The sequence below is a fragment of the Panthera pardus genome, unplaced genomic scaffold, assembly GCF_024362965.1.
Source record: "Panthera pardus isolate Hobbes unplaced genomic scaffold, ASM2436296v1 HiC_scaffold_10, whole genome shotgun sequence".
Lineage (NCBI taxonomy): Eukaryota > Metazoa > Chordata > Mammalia > Carnivora > Felidae > Panthera > Panthera pardus.
In genome coordinates, this window is record NW_026526655.1 from 69,760,459 (window position 1) to 69,774,405 (window position 13,947).

The 13,947-nt window shown below is 36.8% G+C and overlaps 1 protein-coding gene across 13 annotated transcripts in view; it reads right to left on the bottom strand.

The window, feature by feature from the left end:
• GCA (grancalcin) overlaps positions 1 to 13,947 on the bottom strand; it is a 49,498-nt gene that overhangs the window by 11,567 nt on the left and 23,984 nt on the right. For all 13 annotated transcript variants that reach the window (XM_053908229.1, XM_053908230.1, XM_053908197.1 and 10 more), the window contains 3 exons: positions 10,952 to 11,021; positions 3,181 to 3,224; positions 2,742 to 2,889 (listed from right to left, as the gene is read on the bottom strand). In XM_053908229.1, coding sequence (XP_053764204.1) covers positions 2,742 to 2,889; positions 3,181 to 3,224; positions 10,952 to 11,021 — 262 coding nt within the window. The remainder of the gene's footprint in view (positions 1 to 2,741; positions 2,890 to 3,180; positions 3,225 to 10,951; positions 11,022 to 13,947) is intronic.

A 13,947-nucleotide genomic window follows, 5' to 3' on the forward strand; every position in this document is an offset into this window, starting at 1 on the left:
ACCACAAATGAACACTATTCTATACTCAGGAATTGGAAAAACCAGTGTTGTTGAAATGTCCATATTACTCAAAGCAATATACAGATTCAATGCAATCCCTATAAAATATCAATGGCATTTTATCACAGAACTAGAACAAATTATACTAAAATTCGTTTGGAACTAAAAAGACCCCAAATAGCCAAAGTAATCCTGAGAAAGAAGAACAAAGTGGGAGGTATCACAATTTCAGATTTCAAGATATACTATAGAACTGCAGTAATCAAAACAGTGTGGTACTGGCACAAAAATAGACAAATAGATGAAAAGACCAGAATAGAGAGCTCAGAAATAAACCCATGCTTATATGGTCAATTAATCTATGACAAAGGAGGCAAGAACATACAATGGGAAAAAGTCTCTTCAGCAAATGGTGTAGAAAAATGGTACAGCCACATGCAAAAGAATGAAACTGGACTATTTTCTTACATCATACACAAACTCAAAAAGGATTAAAGAACTAAATATGAGACCTGAAAACACAAAACTCCTAGAGTAAAACATAGACAGTAATTTAACATTGGCTGAAGCAACATTTTTCTAGATAGGTCTCCTGAGGCAAGGAAAACAAAAGCAAAAATAAACTACTGGGACTATACCAAAATAAAAAAGCTTTTGCACAGTGAAGGAAACCATTAACAAAATGAAAAGGCAACCTACTGAATGGGAGAAGATATTTGCAAATGACATATCCTGTAAGTGGTTAATATCCAAATATATAGAACTTAGACAACTCAACACTAAAAAACCCCAAATAATCCAATGAAATATATGCAGAAGACCCAAACAGACACTTTTCCAAAGAAGATAAACATATGGCCAACAGACACACAAAAAAATGCTCAACATTCCTAATCATCAGGGAAATGCAAATCAAAACCACAATGAAAGATCCCATTACATCTGTCAGAATGGCTAGAATCAAAAAATAAAAGGAATAACAAGTATTGGTGAAAATGTAGAGAAAAAGAAACCTTTCTGCATTGTTGTTAGGAATGTAAATGGTACAGCCATTGTGAAAAACAGTATGGAGAGCCCTCAAAAAGTCAGAAATAGAGGGGAGCACCTGGGTGGCTAGGATGGTCAAGCTTCAGACTCTTAATTTTGGCTCAGGTCATAACCTCACAATTCATAGGTTCGAGCCCCACATCTGGCTTACTGATGGGGAAGCCTGCTTGGAATTCTCTCTCTCTCTCCCTCTCTTTCTGCCCCTCCCTGCTTTTTCTCTCTCTCAAAATAAATAAATAAAGTAAAAATTAAAAATAGAAATACCATATAATCCAGTAATTCCACTACTGGAATATTTCCAAAGAAAAGGAAGACACTAATTCAAAAAGATATGTGCAGCCCTGTATTTACTGCAGCATTATTTACAATAGCCAAATTATGGAAGCAACCAAAGTGTCCAGCAACCAATAAATGGATAAAAAAGATGTGGTACATATATACAATGAAATATTATTCAGCCATAAAAAAGAATGAGATCTTGCCACTTGCGACAAATGGATGGACCTAGAGGGTATTATGTTAAGCGAAATAAGTCAGAGAAAGTCAAATACCATATGGTTTCAAAAATATATGGAATTTAAAAAACAAAACAAAGAAAAAAGGAACAAACAAAAAAGCCCTTAAATATAGAGAACAAACTGGTGGTTACCAGAGGGGAGATAAGTGGTACAAACTTCCAGTTACGAAATAATTAAGTCACCCCAGGGGCGTCTGGGTCGCTCAGTCAGTTAAGCATCCAACTTTGGCTCAGATGGTGATATCGCCGGTTATGAGTTCGAGCCCCGCATCAGGCTCTGTGCTGACAGCTCAGAGCCTAGAGCCTTCTTCAGATTCTGTGTCTCCTTCTTTCTGCCCCTCCCCTGCTTGTGCTCTCTTATTCAGAAATAAACAAACATTAAAAAAAAATAAAAAGGGGTGCCTGGGTGGCTCAGTAGGTTAAGCATCCAACTTCAGCTCAGGTCATGATCTCACAGTTCACAAGTTTGAGCCCCATGTCGGGCTCTGTGCTGACAGCTCAGAACCTGGAGCCTGCTTTGGATTCTGTATCTCCTCCTCTCTCTGCCCCACCCTTGGTTACTCTTGCTCTCTTTTTCTCTCTCAAAAATAAATAAACATTAAAAAAAATTTAAAACAAAATAATTAAGTCACCCTGAAAAATACAGCATAGGGAATACAGTCAATAAGATCATAATATATGTTGTATGGTTACAGACGGTGAATATACTTGTGATAAGCACCGAGTAATGTATAGAATTGTTGAACACCTGATACAGATACGAATAGAAATGCTGTATTCTTGAAATTAATATAACACTGCATATTAATACTTCCAAAAATCTGGCAAAAATAAAATAAATAATTAGACACCTCAGCAAATTAAAAAAGAATACACTATAAATGGTGGTTACCCACAATTAGAGGAATGCATTTTAATATACTCAACAGAGGGAATTCAGAAATTAATTTTATCAACCACAATGTATAAAAAAGATCATCTTTTGAAAAAAAAACATAGATAGAATGGTTTTGTTAAAAGTCTTCAATCAGAATTCATCCACAATCTTCAAATCAAACTGGACAACAGCTGGTGAAATAATAGATTCCTTTGTCACTTAACAAATTAAAACAGTTAAGATTCATTTCATCAAAGAACAATTATCTGGATAGATTCTAAAGAATTTTAACATTCTTACCCATAGCAGCGATGGCTTGATTCAATTCATGATGTTCCACTGTGCCACTTTGGTCTTGATCAATAGTCATGAAGTTTTGCTTCCAGGCATTAAGAGCTGCCCAAAGTTCTTTGAATTCACTAAACCTCATTTTTCCTGTGTAATCTCTCTGATAGTTTTATTAATAAAAATAAATTTTGATACCAGTGAGAATTTACTTGCCCCAAAGCTGTAAATCATTGACTAAAAAACTATTAGTATGCTTCTGCAAGTTAGCTAAATTCAGCATATGAATAGATTTCTACTTCAAAATGGAAGAGCATGGAATTCAAACAGAATCTTACAAAGTATTTTTAAAGTCTCTAATTTACTGTAGTCATCTACAGCCAACAATTGCTTAGTTATATTCAGAAAACAATTATTCCATATTCTAGTATTTTCTATTTTTATTCAAGGATACATCCAACATGGCGATCATAATTCTGCAGGTTTCCAAACTGAAGGCTGTAAAACATATTTATTATTTGAATTGGAGTCTGCCCAATTTTATCTATGTAAAATTATGACAATTACTATTTTATAAAACAAAATGTTTAAAAATTGCCAAAAATACACAGTCACCCCATCAACAAACTTTGAATGCTTATGCATCCATAGTAAAAAAAAAAAAAAAAAAAAAGGACTAAAATAAAAATTACTACTACTCCAAACTATTCACATCTAGTAAGGGGATTTGGTAGTTATATAAGCAATTATAAAATAACTGAAAATTATTGCCACAGGGGAAAGGAGGGTTTTGATCTTCCCAACACAAACAACGAGCAGGTTTTTAAATAGAAATCTGACATATACGGAGTACACAAAACACGAAAGATGTAGAGATGTGATTAAAGTTTGAGGTGAAGGACTGGCTTGTGATGACATCTAAAGGGAGAAGAGGGTCAGATCATGAAAGTCTTGAATGCCACCCTAAAGATTTAGACCAAGGGAAGTCACTGAGGAATTTTACAGAGCAGAGGGGCAATTCTACAATTTCCATTACAGAAACACTCATTTACATTAAACAGACTGCAGAGTAAAGTAAGATGAACCCGGATGTAGGTAAATCATTTGCTAGTTTACTGCAATCAATCAAGTAAAAATATGAACTTCTGATCTGAAGCAGCTGTTTTCCCTTGGGCAAGGGAAAAGGCAGGAAGAAAAAATAAATATAAACTATCTTAATATCATGGGTTATTAGAAATATTAACATTTTCATATTTATAGAACTATAACTGAAGACTCACACTAAGTAGAATTTTTCTAATCCTTATCACAATTATATTGAATTAGTATGCTGATTTACCTCAAGACTTATTATATCAGTCTTGATAAAAGAAATATTACGTCAGTAAAGTTTAGGTAAGCTTACCAAGTTCTTACTCTTCGTTCCTTAAAATGAATAAATGAATAAATAAAAATGCTTAAAATTATCTTATTTTGTTATTTGATGTTAGCATATTTTGAAATTTTTATGAGAAAAAATATTTCAGCTAAATTTTAGACCTATTAAGAAAAAAAATCATAAAACATTCTACAAGTTAAAATAGCTGATTTTTGGGGGGTGGGAGGGAGGGCAGGGTGGGAGGGAGGGCAGGGTGGGTGATGGGTATTGAGGAGGGCACCTTTTGGGATGAGCACTGGGTGTTGTATGGAAACCAATTTGACAGTAAATTTCATATATTAAAAAATAAAAAAAAAAAATAATTGATAAAAAAAAAAAAATGAAGATGAAAACTTAACAGTAGTTTTAGGCTTTATCAGGAAAATACATTTGTCTGAAAGTTAGTTGAGGTGACAACCTTTTCTACAGTATGTAAAAATTAAAACCTTAGTCTCTAAGTACTGGAAAAATTATTTTAAGTTTGGTATCAAGTAGAATTACATAAATTGTGCCCCTCCACAAAAAGTCATACAGTTGTAGGCCATGTTAGGATATAGCAGTTATGCATACACATTTAGACATGATTTTGTAGAAGGTTCAAAAATTCATTTAGAGCCTGGAAATCAGAATCTCTATGTACCTCTTCTATATTTCTAAACTTCTTAAAGGTAAACAGGATAGACTCTAGGGCAACTTTGGGAAGTCTGCAAAAATTGCTTTCCCACAGCCGCCTCTTTCATTTATCTTCTACTTTTGCTTCTTTCATACCTCCCATCCCTCCAACCCCTTAGTAAAATATCTGATAGCCATTTATACATCATCATACTTTAAGCAGCTTATTTGCACTGAACTTCTTTCTGCATTTTTGTAAGCAATAGCTACCAAGATAGGAATGTGTTTTTTGGTCTGTGGGGCCCTGAATTAATTCAGGCCTACCAGGCTAAAGCTGACTTAATCTTCCTAAGTTGACTTTGAAGGTATGGTAAGGGGTGGAAGAAGCAGAACACAATTTGTTTCTCCCATGATTCCAAGGTGCCCTTCTATTTACTTGGAGAGATAGACTGAAAATATTGGGAGACCTATTTTTGAAGGTGGAAAATATGTCCTTTTACCACTAGCTTCTTGTAGAATTAGAACATGCTTTATTCAAGCCTGCAGCTGCCTCCCTTTGTTTTTTTTTTTTTTTTTTTGTAATGTATTTTTTTATTTTTATTTTTGAGAGAGTGAGCGGGAGAGGGGCAGAGATTTAGAGTTTTCTCTTTTTTATTATTTTAAAGTAAGCCACTTTATTTGACCTCTGATTATTCAGATTCTGACAAAAACACATTTTCTTTGTTAATAAATGCATTTTTAACTTAACAGAAAAAAAAAATAAAATAAAATAAAATAAAATAGCTGATTTTCTTTAAATGTTTATTTAATACGGTGTCAATGTTAGAATAGGTGGTTATAATATTTTCAGATGGACAATTCAACAGACACTCGATGAGTATTCACTATGAGCCAGGTAGCATGATTTTGTGATTTTACATAAACCTACAAAGGTATTATAGTCCCAATTTACAAATGAAGAAACAGAGGCCCGGTGGAAAAGTCAATACAGGAGCCCAGTCCTCCTTCAAATCCTGTTCAGGTGGGAAGAAGCAGGGTGGCAAAGTTTCCATGAGCAATCCCTGGATGGCATTCCATCATTTTGTCAGGCAAATGGTATGTTTTGCTTTCAAGTTAACATGGCACCCATCCGTTATGTGGGAGAATCTCAACAGATGATAACAAATGGCAAGAACTGAGTCTTCATATAAGCATACCTTCAATCATAAAATAAGATTGAATGTATATGTATAGAAGATTAAATATTTTTGACAAAGAATAGAGAAGAATTTTTAGGAAAGTTCATAGATTTTTAATACCCCATTGGAATGGGAAAAAATTAAGTTTCTAAAGTCATAAACCATTAGAAAAAAGAGAATGAGAGAACATAAAGGAAAAGAATTGTAAAATAGTAAGATGAATGGAAGTTAACTAACCTAGATCTGAGAAAGTGACCATGAACACGCAATAAGAAAAGCTGAAAAGTAGCCTAGTTATCCAGGAGAAGACCCCAAACATGTTTAAGAACTGGTAGTATTTCTAAATATGGGTGTGCAGGTAGAGATAAAAACAGAATAACCAATTGAATATTTGTTTAAAAAGTATGTACAGCCCCCAAATCCCTCCTTGCCTTAGCTCTGTAGATGGATACTATGTCTATTCTCACATCAGCAGAAGCCTGGCAATTTGCTGTCTGGAGAGTTCTTCCATTTCAGGGTATCAGGCACATATATGAAGCCCTAACCACTAACCAATGACCAGTAACCCTTACCCTCTAGCACTGATACTAACATTGACTCTAACATTAACCCTAACACTAACCCTCTAGAGAGGTCTCTGCATGACAGGGTAACAGTTATATACCCTAACAATAATCCTAACACTAACCGCTAACCCTTAACCCCTAATACTAACACTAATCCTAATCCTCACTATAACTCTAACCCTAAAACTAACCTTAGATAGGAGAAAGTAGCTTCCGGAATACATGGTAAGAAAAGCTTTGAGAAGCAGCCTAGTTATCCTGGGGAAGAATCTCAAAATTTAAGAATCTGTAGTATTTCTAAATATGGGTGTGAAGGTAGAGATAAAAACAGAAGGACCAACTGAATATTTATTTAAAGAGGATACAGAGCCCCAAATTTCCTCCTTGCCTCAGCTCCATAGATGGATGTCATGTCTATGCTCACACCAGAAGTGGGGGGATTTACCATCCAGAAAGGTTTTTGAAGTTCAGGATGCCAGGCACATGTTCAAAGGCCTCACCACTAACCAATAACCACTAAGCCCTAACCTCCAACCCTGATACTAACAATCACCCTAACATTAACCCTAACACTAATCTTCTGGACAAGTCTTTGAATAGCAGGATACCAGGGACATACCCTAACATTAACCATAATCCTAACTCTAATTTTAACCACTAACCAGTAACCTACAACCCCTAACCCTAACACTAATCCTGACTCCAACCTTAACCCTAGAGATGAGAAAGGGGCTTTCTAAGCACAGTTTTTCTGATTAAAAAAAAAAAAGAAGAAGAAAACAAAAACAAAAGGTGAGCAGCAGTCTAGCTATCCATGAGAAGACCCTAAACATTTAAGAATTGGCAGTTATTTCTGAAAATGGATGCAAAGGCAGAAATAAAAACAGAAGGACAAATTGAATATCCATTTAAAGAGTATTTAGAGCACCAAATCCCCTCCTTGCCTCAGCAGTATAGATGGCTACGATGTCTATTCCCACCCCAGCAGAAGTCCAGGGATTTACTGTCGGGAGAGATCTCTCAACAGCAGGATACCAGGCACACACCCAAAGTCTTCAAACCTAACCTCTAACCTGTAACCCTAACCTTAACCCTAAGACTATCCCTAATCCAAACTTTCTGGAAAGGTCACTGAACTCCAGGATACAAGGCAAATACAAGAACGGTAACCCTAAACCTAATGCAAACCCTAACCATAACCCTAGAGCTGAGAAAGTGCCTTTTAAATACATGATACAAAAAGTTGAGAAGCAGCCTAGCTATCTTGGAGAAGATGCCAAACACTTAAGAACTGTGTGTGAAGGTAGAGATGAAAACAGGAAGACCAGGTGAATATCTATCTAAAGAGTATTTAGGGACCCAAATCCCCTCCTTGCTTCAGATCGGTAGATAGCTGCCATGTCTATCATCACCCCAGCAGAAGTCTGTGGATTTATTGTCTGCAGAGGTCTCTGAATTGTAGGATACCAGGCACATTGCCTAAAACTGACCCTGACCCTAAGGCTAACACCCCTAACCTAACGTTACCCAAGATCTGAGAAAGTGGCTTTCTAAACATATAAGAAAAGCTGTGGAGCATCATACTTATCATAAAGAAGACCCCAAACATTTAAAATTGGTAGTATTTCTGAAAATGAATGTGAAGTTACAGATAAGAAGACAATTGAGAATCATTTAACGAGTATTTAGAGCCCCACATCCCATCCATAGCTCAGCTGTATATAAGGCTCACATGTCTGTTCTCACCCAGGCAGAACTCTGGGATTTTATTCTCTGAAGTGGTCTCTTTTTTTTTTTTTTTTTTTTTTTTTTTTTTTATTTTTGGGACAGAGAGAGACAGAGCATGAACGGGGGAGGGGCAGAGAGAGGGAGACACAGAATCGGAAGCAGGCTCCAGGCTCTGGGCCATCAGCCCAGAGCCTGACGCGGGGCTCGAACTCACGGACCGCGAGATCGTGACCTGGCTGAAGTCGGACGCTTAACCGACTGCGCCACCCAGGCGCCCCTGAAGTGGTCTCTTAACTGAAAGATTCAAGGCAAAGACCCAAACCTTTCACACCTAACACACAATCCCTAACCTCTAACCCTAACCTTCACCCTAAGACTGTCCCTAACCCTAAGCCTCTGGAAAGGACTCTGAACTCCAGGATAACAGGCATATGCACTAACATTATCCCTAACCCTAACCCAAACCCTAACTGTAACCTTAGATCAGAGAAAGTGGCGTCTGAACGAACGCACGATAAGAAAAGCGGAGGAGCATCATACTTGTCCTGGGGACGACCTTGAACATTTAAGAATTGGTAATATTTCTGAAAGTGGGTGTGAAGGTAGAGATAAACATGGAGCCAATTAAATATCTACTTAAAGAGCATTTAGAGCCCCCAAATCCCCTCCCTGCCTCAGCTCAGAGGATGGCTGCAATGTCTATTTTTACCTCATCAGAAGTCTTGGTACTTACATTGTGGCGAGGTCTCTGAACTGCAGGATATTAGTCCATACCCAAATCCCTAAACCCTACTTCTGAAGCCCTAATGCTAATCCTCACCTTAATCCTAAACCTCTGGAGAGATCTCTGAACTGCATGACACCAGGAACATAGTAGAACCCCTAATCCACAACCCACAACCCTTAACCCCTAACCTCTAACCATACACACTAACTAAAACAAACCCTAACTGCCACCCTCTGGAGATGTCTCTGAACTGCAAAACACCCGGAACATACACTAGCATTAACCGTGACCCTAACCATAACCCTAACCCTAATCTTAACCCCAATGCTAGGCCCTTGATGTGAGAAAATGGCTTCAGAACACATAAGAAAAGCTGACAAGCAGCCTACTTATCCTGGAGAAGACCCCACAAACATTTATCAATTGGTAGTATTTCTGAAAATGGGTGTGAAGGTAGAGATAAAAACAGAAGGACCAACTGAGTATCTATTTATGGAATATTTAGAGCACCAAATCCCCTCCTTGCCTTAGCTCCTTAAGATGTCAGCAATGTCTATTCTAACCTCAGGAAAATCCTGGGAATTTATACTCTGGAGAGGTCTCTAAATTCCAAGACACTAGGCATACCCAAGCCCCTAAGCTCCATCCCCTAACCCCTAACCCCTAACCTTGAACCTTAACTCTAACCATCTGGAGAGGTCTCTCGACTGTACAATACCAGACACACACCCTAACCCTAACCCTCACCCTAATCTTAACCCTAAATCTGAAAAAGTGGCTTCCTAAACACATGACAAAAAAGCTGAGAAGCAGCCTAGTTATCCTGGGAAAGGCCTCAAACACTTAAGAGTTGCTATTATTTCTGAAAATGGGTGTGAAAGTAGACATAAAAACAGAAGGATCAACTGAATACCTACTTAAGAAGTATTTAGAGCCCCAAAGCCTGTTCTTGCCTCATCAGTAGATGGCTGCCATGTTGATTCTCACTCCAGGGGAAGTCTGGGGTTTTATTCTCTGGAGAGGTCTCTGAACTGCAGGCACATATCCTAACCCTATCCCTAAACTCTAACACTAACACTAACCTATCTAGCAAAAACAAGGTATTTAAATAACTGTTTATCAAAGACTGAGAACCCTCCTGGGTCCTCTATCCTCTTTTCCTACCAAACAACCAGCCCAAAAGGAAATCCCAAAATACGCTGATTCTCATTGTTGCACGACAAACTGCCCCACCAGACTACCAGACATTGAAGCCTATAGTGAATACCAAACCAACACCTCGGAGCGTCTCACCTGCATTTCAGTTAAATATGTATGACAAGGATCAGCACACCTGAGAAAAGCATCTAACATGAAAGACAACCAAACAAATAAACTGGAAAAAAAAATTGGAGAAAACACAGTTTACAAAAGAAGAAAAAACTTTGAAAAATACATTAACAGTTTCAGAGAGATAAGGGAAGACTTCACCTACATGAAAAAAGAAGAGAAGCTCTTGGATTTTAAGAATATGATAGCAGAATTAAAACACTCATAGAAGGGGGGCACCTGGATAGCTCAGTTGGTTGAGTATGTGATTCTTGATTTCAGCTCAGATGACAGTCTCAGGGTTGCTGAGATAAGGCCCTGAATCAGGCTATGCACAGACAGCATGGAGCCTTCTTGAGATTTTCTCTCTCCCTCCCCTGCTCTTGCTCTCTCTCTCTCTCAAAATAGATAAATAAACTTTAAAAAAAGAAAACTAAAATCTATAGTGATAAAAGTATGTTATTTTGAGATCTGGAGGCAAATTTCAAGAGTCACCTGAAAAAGCTGAATGAAATTTCGTCTAGGAGTAGTTAATGTCAGGGAGACAGTTATGTACAAGGAACACAAGGAACAGTTATCTTCACAATAAGCTTTGCAGAATTATTTGATTCTTTAAATTATGGGCATGTATATCTGTGATAAAAAGATTTTTTTTAACATTTTAAATACGGGGGTGGGGGAGATCTCACGTGAGTAAGTTCCACTAATTCCAGACTGTGTCAAACATTTCTGAAGTTCCTCAGCATCCACTTCACCATCCTGTTAAAAAATAATTATAGCCTGATTTAATGCACAGCTGTATAAAATCATATTAAAGTGCTGACTGGCTGTTCTAGGCCAATCAACAGACACGCATTTTTTAAAACATTATTATCAACTACAAAATTAACAGAGACAAGTATTGACAACAAAGGCAAATTACAGAAGAGCATACAAAATAAATAATTTTTCACAAATTATATTCTATTAATTTGTAAGCACTTCAAATACAATCTATTTTCTCTACTCCTGAGAAACAACATAATCATTCTGACCTATAGTAGGTCAAAATAACATCTGTTGAGAGTCATTGGAACTCTACCTAAAACAGAAAATTGATCAAAATGTGTTCAGAACAGTCTCAGACACATTCCCTTAATGCCCCTTTCATGGGGGGGATTATTTCTAAGGGATACTGAGGTTGTAACCACTGAAGCAGTAACCGGGAGGAGAGAATCCCTTCCCCCCTCCACCATTACCCCCAGTCATCCGGCATCTTGTTGGTATTCTTCTGATTACTGCCCAAACATTCTTGTTTGAACTTATTGTGGGAAATAAATTTTTTTTAAACACAAACAAGAAATCACAACCAAAGTAAAACAGGTTGAATATTTTCATCGTGTTTCAGTATCTCACCCTATTTTCTATAAAAATATACAGAGCAATTTACTTGGAAGCATCACAGACATTGTCTAAGTGCAAAAAAAAATAGCTCTGAGGAAGGATCGGGGAGGCAAATTTAAAACACAAACTTTTTAAGAGTTCATTTTTGTAAGAGACCCAAGAAATGAAAAAAAATGTTTCCAAACTACTTCTAAGAAGTATCATAAACACTCATATCTTAATGGATCTTTAGCAGGGAATTCCTTATAACAAAAATTTCGGTAGAAGAAAAAATCCCAGTAGTTCTAGCAGGAATAAAAAGCATTCTTTCCAATGGATCATCCATGTGCCTACAAAGAGTATCTAAGTGTTCCTTTCTCTGCCACGCATAGTTTTTAGATTTCTCTTATAAATTTTTAAATTCTTTAGTAAGAGAGTTGTACTTTATAAAATCACCATTTGTTTAGAAGCAAAGCTAGGTTAGAAATTTTTCCTCCAATGATAAAGACCTTAGAAGGAATTTTTATTTAAACAATTGCCTACCTCCCTATTATATCAAATCACTATTATATTTCAAGACTTTGAAAAATTAGGCATACATTTCTAACATGATTGGAGAAGAAATCATCAGTAAACAACACCAAAGAAACAAACAAAAACAATCAAGGAAGTCTACAGCTGCCACTGTCAATAGTATCTCCATGAAATGACGGCACAGATGCCAGGTCATTGTCAATTATTGCACAGGAAATTTTAAAAGACAATCTTTTACAAATTATTAAATCAGAAGAAAAGGTAGGAAATGACTTTTGTCTCATTTTTTTTTAAAAATGTATTCTATCTTCTAGTACGCTTAACATAACATGGTTATAAATCACCTTTAACTTTCCTTAAGTAGGAAAATGATACTCCACCCGAGACTAACATTAGTTATAATTAACTCAGCTTCATCAATTGTTTTCTCATTTATAAGAAATAACACATTGTGTAAACATTAGGCTCAAACTTAAAACTTTCTAGAAAAGAGAAATTTGCATCTACTAAAAACCTTGACCAATCCAATTAAAATGAGGGAAATCAGTCCCATGTGGTCTGATGATTTCTGTTCAACCATGAGCTTCTCTAACATTTCATGGAAAAGCCCACTTAGTGTACAGAAGAAGTTTCTCTGAATTATATACATTCAGAGACATAGAAGGGACCTTGAAGAGTATGGAAATTCTTTTGTAGGGAAAGAACAAAGATTACAGAGGAAGCAAAGTTGAACAGCAGTAGGTTCAAAAGACACACAGGAAAAGTCATTATAAATTCGGGTTAAGGAGTATAAAAATTATGTTAGTCTTTGTTAACCCTTTTTGAAGAGAGTGAAACTAAGAACAGTACAAACACAGCAAATTAGTGTTGACGATTTTAACACTGAAAGAGTTCAGAAGTCAAATAAAAGTCTCTAAATATATATGCCCAGTTCCTATGTTTTAAGTTATAATTTTATAAAATAGATTTAATATATAGTCACTTATAGATAACAGACTTATTCCCAGCATTACAGTACTTAAGAGTTCTTTGCGGATTGGAATGGTATAATGTAACCGTTAGCATTACAGTTAGCTGCAAACAATAGAAAATACTACCGAAGAGATTTAAACATTCAATAAGGGTTCATTGTTTTGCACAAGAAGTCCAAGGCCAGGCAGAACAGGACTGTAAGGCAGCTTTAAGATGCCATGGATCTCTGCATTTTCCCATGTATCCCATCCAAAGGACTTTATCTCAAGCTTGTTGACTCAAGGTACCAAGATGACTGCTGCACCTCCGAACTTCAAGTTCCCTTTCTAGGCAAGAAGTAAGGAGCAAAAAAGGCCAACACTAGTTCCCAGGAAGGATTTTCTCCCTTAGAAACGTAAAGTGTCTTAAAGAAACGGCACCTACATCTCAAGGGTCAGTCCTATGGCACGTGGCTACCTTTACTAATCACAAAGGTGTCCGGGATGACACTGGGGCTTTTCCAACTACCACTACACAAGGGAAAAAGAGGTTGTGAATCGAATTGGGGTCACGAAAACAAAGTGTCTGCCACATATAATAATTCTGTGTGTATCCTCTATTTCCAGCCAGGTATATGGGACCTGGTGAACACTCAAGCGAAAGAATACCGAATGAAAAGTGTTATCAAAGTTCTGTGAAGTTCTAACTACTCAAAAAGTTTTCATCGGTAAGTATAAACGAAGAGATACGGACTGTGACTAAGACTCAGTGTGAACCTGTCTCTTCTCATTTGTCTGGTAGCTGAACCTCCTTTCTGCCCTGTTTTCTTTACCCTTTC